General features: G+C 37.3%; 1 protein-coding gene across 3 annotated transcripts; it reads left to right on the top strand.

The window, feature by feature from the left end:
- Positions 1 to 543: 543 nt before the first annotated feature.
- MOSPD1 (motile sperm domain containing 1) lies at positions 544 to 9,190 on the top strand (the record flags this gene model as incomplete). Of its 3 annotated transcripts, none has more annotated exons than XM_084258084.1 (5): positions 544 to 697; positions 811 to 886; positions 2,299 to 2,516; positions 7,075 to 7,236; positions 9,159 to 9,190. In XM_084258084.1, 5 exons carry the CDS (start codon positions 544 to 546, stop codon positions 9,188 to 9,190), a joined length of 642 nt encoding a protein of 213 aa, XP_084114210.1. The 3 variants fall into 3 exon arrangements, with proteins under 3 accessions (XP_084114210.1, XP_084114209.1, XP_084114211.1); XM_084258083.1 differs by having other exon boundaries at positions 2,299 to 2,519; XM_084258085.1 differs by lacking the exon at positions 7,075 to 7,236.
- Between the last annotated feature and the right edge of the window lie 3,432 nt (positions 9,191 to 12,622).

The following is a 12,622-nucleotide window of genomic DNA, read 5'->3' as shown; positions in this document are numbered from 1 at the left end:
TGTTGAAAGAGTGTAAAAGGCATTCTCTTGTTTTTCTCTCATAAATCATGGCTACTTACTTTGTTTTCTACTTTTTAGTCTTAAAGAATTCTGATTGGCTCACATAAAATCAATTGTGAAATAGTTAATTCTACTTTAGAAAATGAAGTTTCAAAAGAGTGTTTTTACCTCTTGAAAGGGGATGATTGATTTGATATGGAAAAAGCCTTCTTTATTCCCTTATTCAAGTATTTATGTAACTTATCATGAGTTGGAGTCTTGAATGTGAAAGGAGCATGTGCAAATTTCTTTGCATCATTTGGTAAAAGCTATGTAAGTAAACCTGAAGAAAAAAAAATGAAAAGGCATGTTGAAATGCTTTGGGGGGGCACATGCTTTTGTGAAGAGATGAGAGCTTATCAAAACAGGTATCAGTTTTCTTTCTCTCTTCTTTTCTTTCTAGATTGCCAAAATGCTTTGGAGCTTTTAACTGACTTTAAGAAAAGTCCAAAGTAGACTTGAGACTGTAAAAACAGAAGCCACAGCAAGGGGGATTCAGTGCCAATGCATCAACAAAAAAGACAGCCAGAGTTAGTGGAAGGAAATCTTCCTGTTTTTGTATTTCCCACGGAGCTCATATTTTATGCCGATGACCAGTCAACGCATAAGCAAGTGTTGACTCTGTATAATCCCTATGAGTTTGCCTTAAAGTTCAAAGGTGAGTCTCCTAGGTCTTTGTATGGATTTTAACTAGTCCCTACTAATTATTTTACTTGTAGAAATGAATTTTTGTAAAAAGACACTAATGGTCATTGTGACTTTTTCTTTCAGTTTTGTGTACTACTCCAAATAAGTATGTTGTCGTTGATGCTGCAGGTGCAGTAAAGCCTCAGTGTTGTGTGGATATGTAAGTCAAAACCACTTCCTGGTAGCATGTTTTAAGTGTGTTAATATTTTTGTGTTTAACTTAAGCCAGATCTTTTCTTGAAGCTGTTCCCACATAGCCTTTTATTATAGTTTTTCCTCAAAGTTTGTCAAAGTTCTTTCTACGACATTTCTGAGAGATTCTAAACAGGTCCACCAGATACTTAGTATTATTTCATTACACTGGAACTGACATGTGTTAACTATTTCCATGAACATTTCCTCATTGTTGTGCTTTTTGTCATAGCAGGGATATTTGTGAAGGTAAAGTTCTAACTTACTCCTTTACATTTCTCTAGCTACCATAGGGAATTTAGCTTTCTTTGGAACATCCTGCTATTGTAGTGACATTTGTGAACAGTGGTAATATGAGTTTATCAGAAATGATTCAGTTACTAAGTCTGGAAGTTAATCTATACAAACAGGAAGCAAGTGTGTAACTACTCATCTGTAAAAGGTTATCTGAGCTCTTCCAGATAATTTCGTCTTAGAGTGTCAGATAAATTATTGTTTGTTCAAGCTGTTCATATTTAATTTTCACTTTAGAACTAGTGGTGATCAGATGGATCTATTGGCCGGCCCTTAACTTAAGCTACAAAGTAAACTGTATTTGTTTCAATCTTCTGGGACAATGAGAACCACAAGTCTTTTATTTTGATACTATCCATCATCTCAAAGCCATAAAATGATCTATCTTTGAGGATGTGTTTTAGCACATTTCTTTTGATTTTGATTTTTCATTTAGTAAACAATAACCCAGGACTAGTCCAAAGACATGTAGCCTCTTGCCAAACAAATGTGTTACGTTTGACCTAACTGTTCTTGTGTTTTCTACTAAGAACAGTGTAAAATGGAATTGCAGATAACAAAAAAGACAGTGCTTTGCACTTTTCAGAGAAAGACAAAAGTGTATTGTTAGTCCGCCATTGCGTTGGTCAGAATGGATTATTTATTCAGTTGCTTATTTTTACACGTGTATGGACTTCAATTTTAAGTCTTGAGTGAAGTTTGTTACTTGAGCAATAAAGAAGTAGCAACAGAAATTTATGAGACTTTCGTGGGGAAGAAACAATTTCATATATCCTAGTTAGTAAATCTTGCTGTAGGAAAAAAAGTCATTGTTAAAACCTGTTTTCTTTACCCACCATTCTTTTGTTGTATAATACATTTACTCTGTTTTAGAGTATGTGTTTTCAACAAGTATTTTGGGATTACTCATTCCTTCTGGGGATATACTGTAAGCTTTGTTTTTGTTTTGTTAGCAGTATTAGCAAACATCTGTATTTGAGTATCTGCTTACAGTCAGCTAATATTGTTTTCCTGTATGAAGTCTCTTGATGAATTCTGTTTGCCAAATCCCCCTCAACCTCAACAGCATGTTTCTTGATGTTTCAGCGTGATTCGGCACAGAGATGTACGAGCCTGTCACTATGGTGTGATAGACAAATTCCGTCTCCAAGTTTCCGAGCAAAGCCAGCGGAAGGCTTTGGGAAGGAAAGAAGTTGTGGCTACCCTTCACCCATCTGCGAAAGAACAGCAAAAGGACGAAGAGGAGAAAAGAATAAAGGAACATTTAACTGAAAGTGTATTCTTTGAGCAGTCTTTTCAACCAGGTAGTTATGGCTTGTTTTCTAAGTCCCTTTGAGGTTTCTGACTTTTTAAAAATTCTCAGGGTGCTAAGAGCAATTACCATAAAAACATCTGCCATTTTAAACCTAATCAACCACTTCCAAAAGGGTCAGGTACCCAAAATTGGTAAGAGGCCTAGAGCTGGGCTTTGAGAACATCTCTCACTATAGACGAGGCTGTGAGGAGAGGGCAGATGTTGCCATAACCTTTGAAATCTCTAAAACCTGAGGATGTAGGCACCACACTTTCTAATGCTAGCACAATTTGGCAATTATATACTTTTGTTTCTGTGACTTTCCTATATCCTTTCTCATTTAATTAGTTTGAAGAAGGAGAGAGATTGTGTTTGGCAATAGGCCAAGCTTGGTGCACTGTTCATATTATTTTGAAAAAAAAATCTCATTAAAGTTGAAGTTAATTAAACTAAGTAGATTATAATATCCCCTGTGGGCTATTAATTGAATCCCTCTCCATTCCTCATTTCCTTCCAGCTTAGATATTCAGAAGTGTTATGATATATTCTTTCAACATTGACACTATCCTCATATTCAACTCTTTGGATGTCATTCCCCTCCCTCTTAACTCCTCATTATCTCCCTCCAGCCCTATTATAAGAGGAAGAAGATAAAATTTTCCATAGGAAAACATGGAAACTTTTTGATAGTGATATATGAATGTGATAGCAGCTGTCCTTGAAATGACAACATTATATGAGTGATTAAAATAAATCTTCTTGTCCTGACATTAATTCATAGATCGCTATCAGTTTGTTCATCTTAGAATGTTTATTTTGATAAGACAGGGAGTCATGCCTCTTTGATTTACTGAGTGTCTTCTCCCACCATATAGAGGGAGTGTCCAGATTTTCTGCTGATACCAAGACTAGGGGGTTAGGTGGTAGCTAGTAGACGGTTTCTTGTCAGTAGTGACAGAGCCAGCTTTTCATCTTTTGAAGCTGAAAGAGAACTTCTGTCAAGTGTCACACTGATGTCTAATCAATATTGTGAAGTTGACTTGTAAATATTTATGAAATGCAAGAGTCCCCTTTTATAATGCCTCCTCTAAAATGGGAAAGGCCATCAGTATTTTTTTTATGTTAATTCATAATTTAAAGTAAAGTGGTCATTGGAAGTTCGTCTTTGTCTTTCATAGCCAAGAATAATAAGGATTAAAGGTTTTAGTTATAGCTGTATTTATATCTATCCATCTATCTCCTTTTATTTTTAAATTATGTGAAAATCAAGATTAAATAATTACAATGTGTATTGAGCATTTTACTCTTATTTTTATAATGAACCTTTGGTATCTGGTGTATATTAGAGGATTCTTCTAATTGTGAGATGGGAGTGGGTAGATGAGTGAAGATAGCACAATATGGTAGTTTCTGTTGTGAAAAAAACAAAAACCTCTGAGGTGTCCATGGCAGGCAGCCCTGTGAAGAAGGCAGGCACCTCACTTGTCTTGCTTTTCCACTGTGCCCTGGCAACTGCCAGCATCAGCAGAGGAGTCACACAGGATGTGTGTGGGGCAGGGGGGCGCTGCACTAGGAAGACTAGACTTTTTGTCTAGTGGGGTATGTTGGATTGGTTTTTCTTGCCTAACAAGGTTCCCTGGGCTGTTGGCACTGTCTAGAACAAGGTCAATACCACACTAGAGAGCCCAATACCCAGGGCTGCCAGCATGGCCCTCGTGTGTGTAGCTATCCCAGTGTTTTTTTTTTTTTTAAGATTTATTTATTTATGTATGTATGTATGTATGTATGTATGTATGTATACAAGCACTGGGTACAGTCAGAAGCGCGGGAGGGTGAGAGAACTCACCAGAGCCAGAGCGGGGAGCAGAGCAGGCAGACCGATGAAATACACTGCTGAGGGGAGCAGCGGGCTAGACAGGAGAGGTCTGCGCGCCATGTGAGACCCTCGAACCGGTGCTGCAAAGGCTGCCGGCAGCTTCGCAGCACATCGCTCAACCGCTGCACCACCAGGGGAGGCCCTATCCCAGTGTTTTGAATAAAGCAGGAAATCGAGTCAAGGTTTCTTCTTGAATAGAATGTCATGGTGACTGATTTAGTCTAGGTTGACAAAGTGTCATTTTTAAGTTCTCCTGTTTATTAATAGTAAATTAAGTGTGCTTTCCAATGTGTAGAATTCTAAGGGTTATCATTAAATTTCTCTGAAGGAAAATGTTAAATCGAGATTTTTTTCTGGGAGGTTTTGAAATGTCACTGTTTATGCACATCTTTAGAAAATGTTTATTAGACATAGTAGAAGTGTGACATGTTGGGAGGCTCTGTGAGCGAGATGGAAAATGGGTGAAGAGTAGACATACATATGTGTAAGTGTGTATGTATACATGTATATATATATAGCCACAACAAATTCAAAAGAGAAAAAAAGTACCTATAATCCCACGTTCTGTTTCTATAAGTTAATTTCCAGACCTTGTTTTGTGTGCATAAATATAACCATATGTGTGTGTGTGTGTGTGTGTGTGTGCTTTTTTCTCTTTTTTTCCCCACCTAACAGAATTTAAAGGGAACCAGCAAAGCACACTTCCACAAAATACCAAAGCCCAGGTTATTAAAAAGATGTTTTAAAAAGGTGCAGCTGAATCTTAATGGGTTTATCTTAATTACATAACTAATGAACTGCTATGTCTATGCAGTGTTTGAATCAATGCCCTCTGGCTTAAGAAAATTACATTCTTTATTATTGTTTATAATAAAAAAATGAAAATGACCTAAAAGTCCATCAATTGGGGATTGATGAAATTATGAATATTCATCAGATGGATGTCAGGCAGGCATTTACAAGGATCTGATACAATGGTAGATAGTTACATATTGACTTAGAAAGAGGTTCAAATATATATTTTAAATGAGAGGAAAAAAGCTGTAGAGTAGCATGTATAATATGATCTCATTTATGTAAAAAATTTTATCTGTTGAGATAGGCATTTATATAATTTGAAAGGATCTGTACCAAGCTGTTATCTCTAAGAAGATGGAATTATATAGGCATCTTTGTTTTCTATATCTCTATAAAATTTTTACAACAATCCTGTAATATGAAAAAAAAAGCTATTTCCATTTTGAAAATTTTCAAGCATTTATGCAAATGTTTTTAGAATACTTAAATACTAAAAATTCCTTAAAATTATTTTATTGTGGGTTTGCAGTGATCAGTGTAGTTATGTTTTACTTGAAACCTTACTTTTGCAACAAATATAAACATAAAAAGATTTCAATGGTTAACTAAAGTGAGACTTATTTTAAGGTATTTATGCTCTTGTTCCATCTCAAGCAATAATTATAAAGTTTGAATTTGTTTTCACCTCTCTGGCTTTGGGAGACTCAATTAAACTTCACACAACAGCTAAGGTATTAATAATTTAGAAAAGCTGCATTTAATAATAAAATGAACAGTGTTATTTCATTAATAAAACACAAAGATTGTGTTGCTGTTGGCTATTCCTTTTAATGAAAGGAAGGGTAGTGGGGAAACCATATATCAGAAAATGCTGTTACTGGGCTTCTTAAAAGTATGGGTATGGATATTGTACAAATACAGCCAGAACTGCAGAACTGTAGACCAGCAGGCCTGACAGCAGATGTTGTTTAAATTTTATTTTACTGTGGTAAGAACACTTAAGATGATCTTTACCCTCTTCATAAAATTTCCAGTGTACAATACAGTGGTGTTGACTGTAGATAGTTGTACAGCAGATTTCTAGAACTTACTCATCTTGCATTGGTGAGAATTTACGCAAATCATTGATGAGCGGTCCCTGGCAACCATCACCCTTTCCTGTTCTATGAATTTGACTATTTCAAACACCTCATATAAGTGGTATCAGACATTCTCCTGGGATTGGTTTACTGCATTGAGTATAATATTTGCCAGATATTGTTTCTTCTGCTCCTTTGCTATAAATTGGAGTAGGGCAGAGGGCAGGTTTTCATAGGCAGCTTTATAACACTCAAACAGTGCCTTTTGGATGGCTTAACATTTTCAAAAATGGTAGCAGCGTTCTGTTGTTATTCAGAACCAAACTGTCAGAAGACCTACCTGAGACACTTCCAGAAGGTACGGAGCTCCAGTACCATTCACAGGGGTGCAGGAATAAAAGAGCATTTCTGTCTACATTAACCCATTCTTTACAAAACCTGTTGCATGTTTTATGTTAAGTGTACTAGTGTAGTGCTAGCACATACAATCTATCAACATGCACACAGATGATACATGTTCGAGCACTTTCTACTGGTTCTGGGGCAGGGGCAGGGGGCAGGCTACTACTGTTCTTTTCAGTAGGAACTGGACACCTCACAAAGCCTTTTCAATATTCTATCCTGTAACCACTCAGAGAGTGAAGTTATGGGCTTCTGGATAAGTCCAGTAGGTAAGTCTCCATGGACTGGAAATGATGGGGAAAGACAGAAGTCACACAAAACCAGAATCCCAGTCAATGCTCAATAGTATCTGTGAATGACTTTTTGTCTCAAATTGTTTTTAGAAGCCAACTCAGAGACTTGTCTTTTTACAGAAAACAGAGCTGTCTCCTCAGGACCCAGTTTACTAACGGTCTTCCTGGGAGTGGTATGCATTGCAGCGCTGATGCTTCCTACACTGGGGGACGTGGAATCGCTGGTGCCTCTCTACCTCCACTTAAGTGTGAATCAGAAATTAGTGGCTGCTTATATCCTAGGTAAGCCTTTTCAAGATGCATTTGGGGCATATGTGTAAGTAATTTTTATGCCTTGGAGGTGGTAGTGGCGGTCTTATGTGTGTATAGGGGGAGTAGTTTGATTTTTTTTTATTTTTTTAGAAAAACATAAGCTTGTTTCAAAGGCATGTTTGAGGTAAGGTGCATTTTAAGATCTCGTTTTTGGATCAGACTTAGTTCTTTTCAACTTATTTATCTATTACCTAATACTGCATTTATCCTGTTGTATTCCTTTTGCTGACCTGCCATGGTATCTATGGCAAAACACATAAGACCATGGCCCAGCATTTCTACCTGGAGGCGCTGTGCCTAGAGAAACACTTAGATGAAGTGCTTGCCATGAGAAGGTTGAACAAGGCCGCCTTGTTTCATATTGTGAACTGTTCTTTTTAAACCAGGTCCCTCGTTTCCTGTTCAGTCATTCTTGCAGTCATCCTGCTTGCAACCTTAGAGGCAATTAGTTCAGCAGAACAAACTTTTATTCAGTACCTACCATGTGTCAAGGGTTAGAGTTCTGGCCACAACAGACTTTCCTCATAGCCTCCTTTTACCTCTTCCGAGATACCAACTCTTGTCAGTATTCTCTCTGGTTCTCGGCTTGCTCTTTTTTGAAATTTCAAAATTGGGGCCTCCCTGGTGGCACAAGGGGTTAAGCACTGCACTATGAAGCAATCCACAGCCTCTGTAGCATGATTGATCCCTGGCCAGCCAGGGAGCAACCCACATGGCGCAGCAGACCTCTCCTGACTCGCCCGCTGCTCCCCTCAGCAGTGTACTTTGGTCAATCTGCCTGTTCTATTCCCCACTCTGTCTCTGGTGAATCCTCTCACCCCCCGCATCTCTGGCCTGTACCCCAGCTCTTGTATGCATAAATAAATAAAACTTTAAATTTTTTTTTCAAAATTGTCTAAATTGTTTTCCTCTCTTCTGTGTCCCTTCTCTTCCTATTCCTTCTCTCATTCTTTTCCCCTTAAAACCATCCAGCACGTGGTTGTCAGATCGATTTCTATTCTGTTTTGGTTTAACCATCACCACTTCCTATTCACAAACCGTCCACGGCTCTCTGTAGCCCATAGATTGAAGTTTAACTCTGTAGTTTGGTGTTTGAGACCCTCCACACTCTGAGACCTCTCTGAACTAATGTTGTCTAGCTGCTTTCCTACATAAAGTCTTCATTAGAGCTGCTTAGATTATTTATTGATCCCCAAAAACTCATTTGGAGCCCCTGTTCTCCTTTCATGTCCATGCCCTTATCATCCCCTCTCTCGCCTGAGATGCCTGCCCATGTCATTGTTCAGTGTTCTTCTCATGCTCTTTTGGGCTTATTCTTTACCTTTTGGGACATCTTTTCTGACTGCCCTAGTCCTCCATGATTATCTCCTTCTCTGGACTGGATCACTCACTTTTTTTTCTAACCACTCGTTTAGGGCCGAGCCTAGTCTTAGATTATTACATTTCTGTGGTTTTATGCATGGAATCTCTACACAAGAGACAAGACAAGCAGGAATACTGTATTTCTGCCTCTCTGTGGCCCTAGGGCCCAAACAGGCTTGCCATGTTTTTCTTGATGAAGTTGGCTGGCTTTACTGACACTTTCAAATGGCATGTCTGCTATTATTATAGCTGATGTGACTGGTTCAAGTGGGAGGTATATTTGATGAGTGAAAAATTAGCTGTGGCCAGACATGAGTGATTTAATTAAATCTACCCTGTGACTGTCCATTGCTGTAAATTGGATTTCTTCTGTATAATATCAACTAAATTCAAATTGACTTTGAATTCTTTGTAGAGTGTCTGCCTATGTGCTGTATTTATTCGCTCATCAAGGGCTATACAATTGCCTATTGAGTGGAAGATTTTGGAAAACATATGTTTTTGACCATTTTCTAATTTTTTCCTTTTAGGTCTTATCACAATGGCTATTCTTAGAACATGAGTAAGGAGTTCAGTTGACTTCTGAAGTACATTTATCTTGAAAATATGAATGTGGACTGCCTTTTATCTCGATTTCACTCCATTAACATGCTACAAACTATTGAATGACTAATAATAATTGCAAATGCATAATATATATTTTAAATTACTCTATAATTTTATTCAAAGGACTCCAGCATATTATGTTACAGACAGCAAGGATTCTGCTGAATGACACCTACAAAATTATTTGAAGAAATTCGTTTTGTATCTAAACCTCTCATGAAAAAGACTTTAATTAAAACACTTGTTATTTTCTCATTGTTTTTCCTAATTCACTTTTATTGTTAAGGTCATGTGTCCTTCCAAGCTAAAGGCCTAAAAGAGCAAACTGATCAGGCTAAAAATAAAATTAAAATTTAGTTCCTAGCTACCATCAATGTTACTATGTAAGTCATACCTTGTCCTGTATAATTATAAACAACTTCCATGGTGTTTCTAAAATAAGAGTTTTGCAGTTAATGTGTGGAGGGTATAAAGAGAGCATAAAATACTGAGCAATCATGTGTATCCTAGTGTTTCCTAGAAGACAGGACACATTTAATTCATCTGGTGAACTACAAAATAGATTGTGGTCTAGACACCAAGGATATCGGTTGTTTTTTTTTTTTTTTAAGCTAATAAAAGTAGGTTGATCTCTTGATTGGTCTAAGAATTCTAAAGGAAGGGAGACATAGGTTCACCCTGACTTTACCTCTAGACAATATTTTATGTTAATAAGGGAAAATCACTTTATCCCTTCTCCCCAGACCCTTGCCTGACTGTAAGCAACCAGCCCAGATTGGGGCTACTAGATGCTGGGTGGTTTATGTGGAGATGACTGTTCACTGTTATACTCGAAGCCAAGTGTAGAAAATCAGTGATTTCTGTGTCTATTTTATATCAGACACTGAGACATTTTTTAAGTGTGTATTTATTATTAAAACAACTGAACCAAAAATGTCCCCAAAGCACAACTATTTACATTTCTCTATAGCCTCTTCTGATCTCTAACATATATTGTTGTTATAACTGATCTTTTGATTTAGGATTTTTATCTGAGAGCACAATGTATTAAGAGTCTCTTGAAAATCATCTTTCAGATCTTTTTACAGAAAGAATTTAATGCACTGCTACCATTGTATTCTCAAAGAATATACGTCAACATAAAATGTATGCCTGAGGTTGTTTTCTGCAGGAAACGGTACTCTGCTTCTCAACTAAAAGCTTTTATGTAAACCCTTTCCTAGAAAATCCTCATTGTTTAACCATTTGGGAGCATAAATCATCAAGCAGATTTGTCTGTACATTGTGTAATGACTGAAAAGCACATACATGTAATCTGTTTTGAACTTTGTAAAAACAACTTCTATTTGGAGACTATCCTTGTTTATCCATCTCAAAGTCTTGTGTGTGTGTGTGTGTGCACATGTAAGTGCATGCACGTGTGTGTGTGAGAACACATTGTAAAGAACAGATAAAACAAAAAAATAAAATATAATGGAGAGCTGAGTTTCACATTGATTTACACATTTTATTTGGGTTACCTCTGAGGCTCCTATTTCTAAGTCTCTTATTCCTGTTAAATGGGGAAAATAAGGGAATTATGTGAGCTAAAAGGTCTTGAATTTAATTGACCAAAGGAATTAATTTTTTTTTAAATTTTTGCATAGGTAACAGTCACACTTCAAAAGTCAAAAACTATAATAAGGTATACAGTGAAAAATCACTCTTGAGCATCCCTGTCCATCCTATTCCCTATCTGCTCAGCCTCATACAAGTGACCACTTGTATTAGTTTAAATATGCTTCCACTGTTTCTTTATCCAAACACACATTTTATGCTTTTATGTGGAAGCAGTAACGTTCTATATACTATGCTAATACTATACCTAGCTTTTTTTTCACTTAACACTATGTCCTAGAGCATTTTCTATATCAATAATTATAGATGTATAATAGTTTTTGTATGGCTTGTAGCTCATAATTCATTTTTACCAGCTCCTCCTAACCGGCTCTACCAGCAATGCATGAGAGAGCCTGTTCTCCCAGTCTCATCAGCTATGTGTTCTGCCAATTTGATAGGAACTTTTCTTACAAGTGAGATTGACCATTTTTTCATGGAGCTATGATTTCATAGTCTTTGCCGCCCCCACCCCCAACTCTGCTTTCTTGTGGGTGGGTATTTTATTTCCTTATTGCCTTGTAGAAGCTCTTTGTGATAAATTGCAAGTATTTCCTTCCAGTTTATCATTTTTGTTTTGAATTTGTTTATGGTATTTTTACCAAGTGAAACTTACTCTGGGGTAACTGAATTTACAAATATTTCATGGTTCTGGATTTTGAATCAGAAAACCCTACCCTGGGCCTCCCCGGTGGCGCAGCAGGTTGAGCACCACCCTGTGAAGCTGTCCGCAGCCTCTGCAGTGCGGTTTTGATTCCCGGCCAGCCAGGGAGAAACCCACATGGCACGGCAGACCTCTCCTGCCTTGCCCGCTGCTCCCCTCAGTAGTGTCTTCGGTCCATCTGCCTGTTTTGCTCCCCGCTCTGTCTTTGGTGAATTCTCTCACCCCCCCCCCGCACCTCTGACTGTACCCCAGTTCTTGTATAAATAAATAAATCTTTAAAAAGAAAAAAGAAAATCCTACCCTACCCCAAGCTTAGAAATCATAGCTATGCAACTACCAGTTAGAAGATAATAATGAAGAGGACAATTCATTTACAATAGCAAAAAATTAAAAAATCCTAAGTTTAAAGTTTCTAAAAAGTTCAAAGCCTTCTAATAAGGGAGACTACACAACACTCCTGGAAACATAAGCCAGACTTGAATAAATGGAAAGATCTGGGATATTCTTGGATCTATAGTCTTGACATAGCTTGTACTTCTTCCAAAATTATGTAAACCTAACATGATTTCAATAAGAATACCAAGAGGTTTTGGGATAAATCGATTTTAGATTCTAGAGAATGAGGTATAGCTAGGAAACTTCAAAAACAAGAGTAAGGGAAAGTTTTTTCCAGCGATTAAAATATAAGCTCAATAATTCCAACTGTGTGGCATTGGCACATGAATAGACAGTGGGAAAGAATTGGAAGTACAGAAGTAGACACGCATATACCCGGGAATCTGGTGTACTAAAGGTGTCATTGCAGATCAGTGGAGGGAAAAAGTGTGCTGGTCCATAAATGGCATGAAAAAAACTGGATAGTTATCTAGAAAACAATGAAGTTGGAATGCTGCATCCGTCAGGATTAACTCCAAATGAATCACAAATTTAAAACAAATGAAACCATAAGGGTGCTAGACAACAATCTGGAAGAATGAAATCCTTTATCATCTTGGGAGGAGTTTATTTTTTATGGTCCTGTAGCCGTATTTCAAATCACAGTGTAACCAGTGTCTCTCCTTGACTGTT

This window comes from Talpa europaea, assembly GCF_964194135.1.
Source record: "Talpa europaea genome assembly, chromosome: X".
Taxonomy (NCBI): Eukaryota; Metazoa; Chordata; class Mammalia; order Eulipotyphla; family Talpidae; genus Talpa; species Talpa europaea.
The sequence above is the reverse complement of the archived record's forward strand: the minus strand, read 5'-3'. Positions and strand labels throughout refer to the sequence as shown.